Source organism: Pelecanus crispus, chromosome 2 (assembly GCF_030463565.1).
Source record: "Pelecanus crispus isolate bPelCri1 chromosome 2, bPelCri1.pri, whole genome shotgun sequence".
NCBI lineage: Eukaryota > Metazoa > Chordata > Aves > Pelecaniformes > Pelecanidae > Pelecanus > Pelecanus crispus.
In genome coordinates, this window is record NC_134644.1 from 1,296,753 (window position 1) to 1,308,050 (window position 11,298).

The 11,298-nt window shown below is 54.8% G+C and overlaps 1 protein-coding gene across 1 annotated transcript in view; it reads left to right on the plus strand.

Annotated features, from left to right (window-relative positions):
- Positions 1-10,838, plus strand: part of SCAP (SREBF chaperone) — a 52,815-nt gene extending 41,977 nt beyond the window's left edge. The window contains exons 14-22 of the mRNA XM_075704570.1: positions 1,648-1,849; positions 2,895-3,010; positions 3,157-3,727; positions 4,895-4,980; positions 5,506-5,588; positions 7,123-7,289; positions 8,543-8,623; positions 10,005-10,211; positions 10,593-10,838. Coding sequence (XP_075560685.1) covers positions 1,648-1,849; positions 2,895-3,010; positions 3,157-3,727; positions 4,895-4,980; positions 5,506-5,588; positions 7,123-7,289; positions 8,543-8,623; positions 10,005-10,211; positions 10,593-10,838 — 1,759 coding nt within the window. The remainder of the gene's footprint in view (positions 1-1,647; positions 1,850-2,894; positions 3,011-3,156; positions 3,728-4,894; positions 4,981-5,505; positions 5,589-7,122; positions 7,290-8,542; positions 8,624-10,004; positions 10,212-10,592) is intronic.
- Positions 10,839-11,298: the final 460 nt, after the last annotated feature.

Sequence of the window (11,298 nt, forward strand, 5' to 3'; positions counted from 1 at the left end):
GGAGCAGGGCAGGGATCGTCCCCCTGTGCTCGGCACTGGGGAGGCCGCACCTGGAATGCTGTGTCCAGTTGTGGGCCCCTCGGCACAAGAAGGACATTGGGGTGCTGGAGCGTGTCCAGAGAAGGGCAGCGGAGCTGGGGCAGGGTGTGGAGCACAGGGCTGGTGGGGAGCGGCTGAGGGAGCTGGGGGTGTTCAGCCTGGAGAAGAGGAGGCTGAGGGGAGACCTGATCGCTCTGCAGCTCCTGGCAGGAGGGGGCAGGGAGGGGGGTCGGGCTCTTCTCCCAAGGAACCAGCGATAGGATGAGAGGAAATGGGCTCAAGCTGCGCCAGGGAAGGTTTAGATTGGATATTGGGAGAAATTTCTTCACGGAAAGAGTGGCCAAGCATTGGAACAGGCTGCCCAGAGAGGTGGTGGAGTCTCCATCCCTGGAGGGGTTCAAAAAACGGGCAGAGGTGGCACTTTGGGCCATGGTTTAGTGGGCATGGGGGTGTTGGGTTGATGGTTGGGCTGATGATCTTAGAGATCCTTTCCAACCTTAGTGATTCCTAGTTTTACTTTCATTCAAAAATAATCCATCCCCCAAGCCAGGAAACATGAAATTATTCCTCTCCCCTTAACTGGTTTAGTGGTGGCCGTGGCAGCATTAGGTTAATGGTTGGACTGGATGATGTTAAAGGGCTTTTCCAACCCGAACAATTCCATGATTCCATGATTAATCGAAATGGGAATTCTTTCGGAGCTGCGTCATAGCAAGTGCTTGCATACTTCTAAGGCATCCTCCTTTGAATGGGCGTAGTTAATTACCCCCGTTAATGAGCCCTTTTCCCTCCATCTCCTATGGTTTCCCCCCCAATATCACGACGTATTTTTAAATGCAAGGTTCCGGGTCCGTACCCCATCGGTGGTCCCGGCACTGCCCCGTTCTCCCGTATGAGAACGCCAGCAGGTCTGTTGCAATAACGTAGTTATTAGCAGAATAATAGCGGTGGATTCTATGACTATGGAGAAATGGCCTACCAACTTGATACATATGCAAGTCTTCACTATAATCTAGTAACTGTTGGGCAATTAGTCATGCATTTTGAAGATTAAGCTTCAAAGGATTTTAATTGGATGGCTTGGCAATGCTAAAACCGTTACTCCTAGCACCACACACGGTGCATTATGGGGTTTATCGCTGGGTAACAGGGGTAGGAGTTTGTCTTTGGGAGTAAACGTCGTGATTCAGTAATGCTTTATTGGGTGTTAGATCAAACTCTCATGCAAGCAGGGACCTTCCTTTCCTGCTGAGAAGACAGGCTCCCAGCTTGCCCTCTGAATCTGCAATTCTCCTTTGGCTGTGTTGAACGCACTTTATATTATCCCGATCCCAATCTAGCGTTTTTCTTAAAGTCTTAGTTGCTATGTACTTTTCTTACTGAAAAATCTGAAAATCTTGTTGAAATTGACATTTTCCCATTTAAAAAAACCCTTTAATTTTCCACAGATCACTATAGCTTGTTGGAAATTTTTCTCAGCTGAAAAATTTAGACCAGCAACATGTGTAATACTTTCACAGTATTTTTCAAACTCTGTCTGTGGACTAGCAATTGGATCTTTTATCTCACCTTCTTTTTGTCTTTGTGTCTGTTTGTCTCTCCCACCAGGGTGGCTGCTCTAGGTCTGGCCTCGGGCATTATCCTGGTCCTCCTGCTCTTCTGCCTGTACAGGGTGTTCTGTCCCAAGAACTATGGGCAGAACGGGCTCGCTCACAGCAGGAGGAAGAGGGGGGACCTGCCCTGTGACGATTACGGCTACTCCCCACCTGAGACTGAGATCGTCCCCTTGGTTCTCAGGGGTCACCTCATGGTAGGTCGGGTGGGTGCAGTCCTTAGAAGAAAGGCATTTTACTGACTTGCAGCACACATCTTCCGTTTTCTTTGTTTTTTTTAAATAGCAGCCCGCGCGAAGGACAGACCGGCTACGCAGCCTTAGCGTAACACAGCCGTGGAGGCTCACAGCCGGGGCGAAGGCTGTATAGATATATAGAGAGAGTAGGATATTGTAGCATGAAGCTTCCTGTAGGACGTTTCCATTTCTTCCCGGGTCTCGCTTGGAGCTTCTTGCAATTGCTGTTATCACCTTCTCTGTGTAGCCACCTGTTGGCTTTTACTGGCTGGGCTGATCCAGCCTTTTTTGCTGGGGTAGCTCTAAATTCCTGATATTTAATGCCTACTGGATCCTTTTTTCCCCCGCTTCCCAAAAGTTAGTGCATGGGTTTGGACTGTTAAATGTTGTTTCCAGTGCTAAAAGCATCCATGGGTTTGCACAGAAGTGTGCTGCTGCTCGGTTCACTCATTGTTCTTCAGGGGAAAGATGTTTCTTCACATTCTGACATGAAACAAAGCACTTGGGCACCCAGTCAGGTGGAATTTGAAACGCTGTGCCCTGTCTTCCAGAGAAGAACTTATTCTAGCTTTACTTTCACTAAATAATAATCCAGCCACCAAGCCAGGAAACATGAAAATTAATTATTATTCTTCCCTTAATTGGTTTAGTGGTGGACGTGGCAGTGTTAGATTAATGGTTGGACTGGATGATCTTAAAGGTCTTTTCCAACCTGAACAATTCCATGATTTGATGAAGCTGTCCCTCTGTTCCTGATCCTACTATCTCTTTGGGCCATACTTTGTCAGGGAAAGGGAAGACAGATGGAGTCTGTTTGATTTGCAGCACCCTGGGACTCTGGGCAAAGATATGTTCTCCGAGTATCCCTAGGTTGCTAAGCCAGCCACGTAGTTTTGACATAAAATTTATCATCTATATAGTTCCTCAGCCACACGCAAGGTGATTGTCAGAGTCCGGAGGCCTCGGTGGTGCTACGCGCTCAGCTGTGCTTGTTCTTCCTTCCCAGGACATCGAATGTCTGGCTAGCGATGGGATGCTGCTTGTCAGCTGCTGCCTGGTGGGCCAGATCCGTGTGTGGGATGCTCAGACTGGCGACTGCCTCACCGTTATTCCCAAGCCGAGGTAAGCGGTGTCCGTACTGAGTCGCTCAAGTGCGGGCAGGTCCCTCCGCAGGCGCGGCTCAGCAGCTGGTGCAAACCCCTCTGTAAGAGATCAGCCCTCTCCAACAGCAGAGGTGGGAAGGCTGAGCTTTCATTGCTGTGTTTTAGGTTGCGAAGAGACAGCAGCAGCATCTTTGATTACCAGGAAAGCTGGGATCATAGTCCAGATGGCAAGAATGGTCTGGACGACTCTTTTGAGAACAGTCACCAGCTCAAAAGGATGCTCAGCCCTCCCCAGCCTCCGCTTTTCTGTGACCAGCCAGACCTCACGTCTCTCATCGACACAAACTTCTCCGAGCAGGTGAAGGTGGCCGAGTCGGAGACGCGGCTCCGTGCTGTGGGCAGTCGCCAGAAGGAGAGCGGGTACGACTTCAGCAGCCTGGTTGGTAAAGTGTATGAGGAGCACGGCACCTCCAACTGCATGAACTTCGCCGGCCTCTCAGCCCCGCACGGGCAGGCTGGCTTCTGCGCGGGGAGCGGCAGTCCCCGCTCCCTGGGCTGCGGGACCGAGGAGGGAGGCTGCAGCAGCCGCAGGAGGAGCCTGGGGGACGAGTCTTTTATGGGATTTGACAAATCGTCACCGCTTCCTTCCTGGGGAGGAGACTTGGAGAGCTCTGTCTGGAGCCTGGACCTGCAAGGGAACCTGATCGTGGCTGGCCGGAGTAACGGGAAGCTGGAGGTGAGGAGCCGGGCTCGCTGCCAGCCCAGGCACTGGGTGAGCTGCCAGCAGCTCTTTAAGACTGAAGAAGCTTAAAGATTGCCGTGTCATTAGGTAGCATTACTGGTCAGTCACAAAATAAGGTAAAATTAATAGGAATTCTATAGGAATGATACAGGTTTTGAAGCAAATTTTAATCGGAAATCTAAATCTCCTCCAGTGAGAAACTTTCAGAATTAGTTTAATTTTAATTTCATTTTTGGAAATTAAGTCAGAATTTTTCCTTCAAAATAAATACAGGGTTTTTTTTTTTTCAACAAACACATTTTGAAATAAAATTTTTAACGATTTTTGACCTGTGCTCCACATGGGCGGCTCTCTTTCTTCCCAACAAACACACAGCAGGTCACTCCATTATTTTCCTTTGTCCTTTAAACACGCTTTTGCGCTCAGATACCTTCTCCTGAGCAGCTGCCTTGAGACACTGACTGAATTTTGCTGCTGAATCTTGTTTCCAGTCCACATCACCGTATCGCTTCAAAATCCAGAGCGCTTCACGCTCGGAACGGGGCAGATGTGGGGCTGGCCGGGAGCGAGGAGGCGTGCTGCAGAGCTGCGGCAGGAGCCCGTGCTGCCGCCGCGTGCCTGCGTGGTGCAGCGGGGCCAGCGTTCCTTGTGACCCCGGGAAGAAAGGCACGCAGATTGTGAAGTATTGATTAAAATACCATTTATTGGCAGTAACGCTAGAAGGAAAAAGAGGATAGGGTGATCTTACGTCCCTCCCGTTGCGGGGAGCCCCACGTTGTGCAGCACTGGACAGACCTCCAGCCTGAGCACCGCACACCGTGTGGATCGTGTCCCTGGAGAGGTCAACCAGAACTCTGGTCCTTAGAGCTCTTAGGGGATTTTCTTCGAAGAAAAGAATTCTATTCATCCTTTCTGCTGTCAAACAAAAGGATGTTCACTTGAGAACTTGCTGCTTCACTTTAAGATAGAAGGATATTGATGGTTGTAATCACCGGTGCCGAGTGGGAGCTGCCTCCAGGCTCCTTCGTTAAGATCGGACGGCTAGGGGAGCCAGGGAGGGTGCGCAGCACAGCACGGGTTAGCTGTCACGTGGATCACCGACACCTCGATCTACAACAGTCTTCCGGTCAGGATCACAGCAGTAACCCCTTCTCCTTCCAGGTTTGGGATGCTATCGAGGGGACCCTCCGTAGCAGTAATGATGAAGGTCAATCCGGCATCACAGCGCTCGTCTTCCTCAACAACAGGTAATTGCGTTCGTGCTCGGTGATCTCCTGCGAGGGGAGGAGAACACGTGCTGTAAGCCAGGACCCCAGCCCTCGCCCTCCTGCCACGGAGGTCGAACAGCTCCAGATGGCAGAAGCTCAGCTGCGAGTCTCTCCCTTCCCACGTGTCCAGCTCTCAAGCTGGGCATGGTGGAGCAAGCTTTCCTGGGTCCGGGTCTGTTCCAGCAGCCACTTCTTCTTCATAATAGAGCTATTCAGTCTTTCTAGTAGCTGAATTTCCGGAATAATTCAGGGCTGGGAGATGGGGCCTTTGGGTCACTGGTTTCTGTGTGCTGTTATTCAAGAGGCATTGCCATCTGCCAGTTTATTCTGTGGTCTGAGCTTAATAGAATTTCTGAGCCCCCTTTCCTCTCAATGGGGAGTTCCTCCTCACAGGGAGAGCCTGCGTGGTTCGTGCTCTGCCTCAGAAGGCGACTGCTCTCAGGGCTCCTTGCCCTGTGGGAGCGGGGAACGGCCTCTCCTCATGTGCCTGCGTTTCTCCCTCAGGATCGTCGCTGCCCGGTTGAACGGCTCTTTAGATTTCTTTTCGCTAGAGACACACACGTCCTTGAACCACCTGCAGTTCCGAGGTAAGCAAGCGTCTGAGCGTGCTGTGCACCGCTCTGAGCTCCGCCAAGCCTTTTCCTCTTCCCTTGCCTTCTTGCAGCTGACTCTTCCTCACCCCCACTTCATAAGCTTTTGTAATAATGCTCCGCAAAAACCCCCTTGTGCTGCAGGATGCTGAACCAGCTGGAGAGGGGAGGAATACTTTGGGAGTTCCCTAGGCAAGGGGAGCATCTCGAGTGCCGGTTTTCTCCAGTGCATAGGTCTGGAGGACACACGTTCCAGGGGCAGCTCTGCCCTGTACCTCTTTCCTTTCCCACTTCTCGCTTATGTTCTCCCTCAGCAAGGTCTGTTCTCACTTGTTTGCACACCATGTAACCGCGCACAACCACAATACAGCATGGGGCCTCGGCACAGCCACGACACACACAAAACTAATCCCTGGTGGTAACTGGTTTGCAGTGCAGTGGATTCTTTGGTTCTGGAGTGGCCTGGAAGGGAGAGAAGCCCTGGAGTTACTCGGGGAGAATGGTTGCGTTCCTGGGGGGATGCCCTGGGATCCACAAGCTGTAGGTCTAGAAGCGGAGCAGGCTCTGCAGGAAAGGACTGGCTGTGGAAATGATGTTTGCCCATAGGGCGCGGGGAGTCTTGTGCCCAGCTCTCTGTTCTGCCTCTCTGAGGAGCGTGCCGTGGTTTAGCCCCAGCTCAGCACCACGCAGCCGCTCGCTCACTGCCCCTGCCCCGGTGGGATGGGGAGAGAATCGGAGGAGTGAGAGTGAGAAACACTCCTGGGTTGAGATAAGAACAGTTTAAGAATTGAAATAAAGTAAAATAGTAATGATAGTAATAACAATATGATGATAATAATAATAATACACAAAGCAAGTGATGCCCAATGCAATTGCTCACCACCCACCGACCGATGCCCAGCCCGTCCCCGAGCAGCGATCGCTGCTCCCCGGCCAACCCCCCCAGTTTCCATACTGCCCATGACGCCGTATGGTATGGAATGGCCCTTGGGGCAGTTGGGATCAACTCTCCTGGCTGTGCCCCCTCCCAGCTTCTTGTGCCCCTGGCAGAGCATGGGAAGCTGGAAAGTCCTTGACTGGCATAAGCAGTACTGAGCAACACTAAACCATCAGCGTGTTATCAGCCGTTATCCTAAATCCAAACCACAGCACTGTGCCTGCTGCTAGGAAGAAAATTAACTCTGTCCCAGCCAAAACCAGGACAGAGGGCAACCACAGTGCTCTTGGCCTTCGGGGACCTCAGTCTTGGAGAAGGCTTACTGCGCAGGGGCCACTGATGTGTAGAAGGGAGTTCTGCTGTTGAGGATCCTGTTGGAGACCCTCACTGCGGTTGTTCATGAGCACTGAGCAGCTTCTGTTGGTGTCAGCCCAGAGTGCCAAGTGTTCGGCTCTTTGGAGGACTGGCTTCAAATTGCTTAAAAGCTCAGCAGCCAGGCATCCCTGATACCACACCGTTTCTGGGTGATACGAGTCTTGGCGTGTACGGCTGCGTCCGCTGCGCTGAGGACTTAACCTGTGTGTCTCGCCCCAGGAGCCCCGAGCCGAAGCAGCCTCCCGTCCTCCCCCGTGTTCAGCAGCAGCGACATCATCATGTGTCAGCTCACCCACACCGTGTCCTGCGCCCACCAGAAGCCGATCACGGCGCTGAAGGCCGCGGCTGGACGGCTGGTCACTGGGAGCCAGGACCACACTCTGAGAGTACGTAAGGCTTCCTCGGCTGCGGTCCGGGGCCGCTGCAGCCCTGTGAGCGCCGGGGTGCGGGTGCTTATCCGTCCCGTAGGACGCTGTGGGACGTGAGCCTGTCTCGTAGGTGGGCAAGGGGCAAAGCTGACGTTTGTATGTGCACAAAGGCAGGCGAGTGTTCGGGGTGGTGCGGTTGGAGGCCAATCCAGTGCATTCTTCAAGCTCTCCATGTTATATTCATCTGCCTGGATGGGGTCCTCGGTGGAGTTAGAAGGACAGAGCCCTGTGAGAGCTATCTTCCCAAACAGAGGGTGGGTTCTGGGGTACCCCCTGTCTTAGCCACAGAATCGTTTAGGCTGGAAAGAACCTTTGAGATCATCCAGTCCAAGCGTTAACCTCGCACTGCCAAGTCCGCCACTAAACCATGTCCCTGAGCACCACACCTACGCGTCTTTTAAATCCCTCCAGGGTTGGGGACTCCACTACCTCCCTGGGCAGCCTGTTCCAATGCTTGACAACACTTTCGGTGAAGGAATTTTTCCTAATATCCAATTAATTACTTAATCCAACTCTTGCCCTTGTCCCTTCTGGCAGCAGCTGTCCCCCTCAGCCACGGACGTTGCTTCCCTGCGCCGTCACTGCCCGACAGGCCTTTGCCCTCCTCCCCTGCCCTTGGCAGCAGCATCCAGTGACCTCGCTGTCCTGAACTGCTGACAGGCTCCGACTTCTGTGGGAGGGGATGGCAGTACGGAAGATAAAGTGAGATCTGTTGCTTCCTTAGCAAGAGTGATAAGGCTCAGGTATAGAATCATTTAGGTTGGAAAAGACCTTTAAGATCATCCAGGCCAACCAGTAACCTAACACTACCAAGTCTACACTAAACCCATTAAGGGAAGAGTAGTAATTTCATGTTTCCTGGCTTAGGGGCTGGATTATTTTTGAATGAAAGTAAAACTAGGAATCACTAAGGTTGGAAAGGATGTCTAAGATCATCAGCCCAACCATCAACCCAACACCCCCATGCCCACTAAACCATGGCCCAAAGTGCCACCTCTGCCCATTTTTTTGAACCCCTCCAGGGCTGGGGACTCCCCCCACCTCTCTGGACAGCCTGTTCCAATGCTTGGCCACTCTTTCCGTGAAGGAATTTCTCCCAATATCCAATCTAAACCTCCCCTGGCGCAGCTTGAGCCCATTTCCTCTCATCCTATCAATTATCGTTCTGCAGCACGGCTGCCCCCACTCACTCTGCCTCTTCCGCCCTGCAGGTGTTTCGGCTAGAAGACTCGTGCTGTTTGTTCACACTGCAGGGTCACTCAGGAGCAATCACAGCTGTGTACATCGACCAGGTAAGGTGCAGCCGGGTCTGCACCGGGAAGAACGTCCTTTATATGAGGCTGCTGAGCCGCTGGTTCCGCCGGAGGGGCCCAGCTGGGACCCTCTTCTGGTTTGCACATGGAGAAGCTGACGTGTGCTTCTCTGAGCACGCAGCAGGTTCACCGGCCGCTGTAACGGCGTGTTCACCATGTGTCTTACGAGCCGAACCATTATTTTCCCATCCAGCTAACTGCGAGCTCAGCAATCCCTTTCCCGGGAGGTGGTTTGTCTCCCTGCCCTGTGTGGAGCAGGAAAGCCCCATTCCCGCTGTACCTGTTCTGCCGGGTCAGCCATTCTGAACGCAGCTCTGAAGCCAGCGAGCTTCCGAAGGCAGAGCTGGGAGCAGGGGCTGAAACTGGCCCAGGAAACGTTCCCTGCCCTGTGAATGCCTGCTCTCCTGGGGACCGGCTGTCCCCAGGCTTAGCAGTGCTGATGCACTGCAGGGCTGGAGAGGTGAGCAGTGCTCGCGGCAGGGCCTGGCAGAGCGTGCCCTGCTCTGCTCCGAGCCCCAGGGAGGCTTTGAGTGGCAGCTCCCCTTGGAAAGGAGGAGGAGAGCCACACCCGCGTGCTTTACAGCTCTGTTTAAATGAATTTAGGTTTCTCTGCAACTGCGAGTCCTGGTGGGCTTGGGCTTTTGTTACCCTCAGCCTGCTCGAATCATAGAAGCATGGAATCGTTTAGGTTGGCCAAAACCATGGCCCAAAGTGCCACCTCTGCCCGTTTTTTTGAACCCCTCCAGGGATGGGGACTCCCCCACCTCTCTGGGCAGCCTGGTCCAATGCTTGACCACCCTTTCCGTAAAGAAATTTTTCCTAATTTCCAACCTAAGCCTCCCCTGGCACAGCTTGAGCCCATCTCCTCTCGTCCTATCGCTGTTCCTTGGGAGCAGAGCCCGACCCCCCCTCCCTGCCCCCTCCTGCCAGGAGCTGCAGAGCGATCAGGTCTCCCCTCAGCCTCCTCTTCTCCAGGCTGAACACCCCCAGCTCCCTCAGCCGCTCCCCACCAGCCCTGTGCTCCAGACCCTGCCCCAGCTCCGCTGCCCTTCTCTGGACACGCTCCAGCACCCCAATGTCCTTCTTGTGCTGAGGGGCCCAAAACTGGACACAGCATTCCAGGTGCGGCCTCAGCAGTGCCGAGCACAGGGACACAAGGTACACATGTACAAACGCAGGGAAGACACCAAGCCGGCAGTTCAGCTTCCCATCCCACATTCCTGGGACCTCCCACAGTCCGGGAGCGAGCCCGGAGCACTGGAAGTGCTTGTATATGGAATTGGCCCACGTGTTCAGCGGCGTCCCGTGTCCGTGGTGCTGCTCAGCCCCCCTGACCTGGTTTCTGCCCGTGTCCTTGCAGACGATGGTGCTAGCGAGCGGGGGCCAGGACGGTGCCATCTGCCTTTGGGACGTGCTGACGGGGAGCAAGGTCAGCCACATGTACGCCCACCGAGGGGATGTCACGTCCCTCACCTGCACAACCTCCTGCGTCATCAGCAGCGGCTTGGACGACGTGATCAGCATCTGGGACCGCAGCTCGGGGATCAAACTCTATTCTATCCAGCAGGTTGGTAGCTGGGGAGGGGCCAGGGATAGCTTAAAGGTGCTTCTGTGCTTTTCTGGACCCCACCAAACCCTGCCCCAGACGAGCTGTGCTGGGCTTGTAGTGTGAAGGGCTCTCTGTTTACAACGCCACATGCTTTGGAAAACCTCCCTGTTGGTAAATATAATATGCAAGAGTTCAGGAAAGCCCGAATCTGTTGCTTGGCAGACTGCGCCATCCCGGCTGCGAGGCTCTGTGGCCCCGTTCCAACACGTGTGCACCCGCGGCGGCCGGGCGGGCAGCACGGCTGCGGCTGAACGGCCTCTTCCCGGCCACTGCCCGCCTCGCGGAGCCCCGGCTGCGTCCCGCGGGCCCGGCTCTCTGACACGCTCTCCTTCCGCGCAGGAGATGGGCTGCGGCGCCAGCCTGGGCGTCATCTCTGACAACCTGCTGGTGACAGGAGGCCAGGGCTGCGTCTCCTTCTGGGACATCGGCTACGGTGACCTGCTCCAGACCGTCTACCTGGGGAAGAGCAACGAATCGCAGCCCGCGCGGCAGATCCTCGTGCTGGAGAACGCCGCCATTGTCTGCAATTTTGGCAGCGAGCTCAGCCTGGTCTACGTGCCCTCGGTGCTGGAGAAATTGGACTGAGGAGGAGGGGCAGGCGCCGGAGCGCCGGGTGGAGCCAGGCAGGTGGGACGGGGCGCCCGGGCCCCTTCCGTAGGCGAGGGCAGCGCAGGCAGACGAAGGGTGGGCTCTGGGCAGCGCCGCGCTGCTGAGGGCGTGGGGACGACCGGCTCCAGCGCTCTGTCCGTGCCTCTGTCGCCTTCCCTCCTCGTAAACCGGACTCTTGTCACCCAACGGTCTGCAGGGCCCAAGCCCGCCTCTTCTCCCCGTTTCCTGCATCTTCCGTGCGGTCGCTGGGCTTCCCCAGAGGCGCCCGTGGTGCCGGGGCCGCGCGGGCTGGCGCAGAGGGACGCGGCGGGGGCTGCAGGGACAGAGCGCCCAAGGTGCTGAGCACCGCTCCGGCACATTGCTGGGGACGGGAGATGGGGACGGCAGTGGCGGCTCCCCGGAGCTGGCCAGCGAGACCGAGCGACAGCAGCGGGTG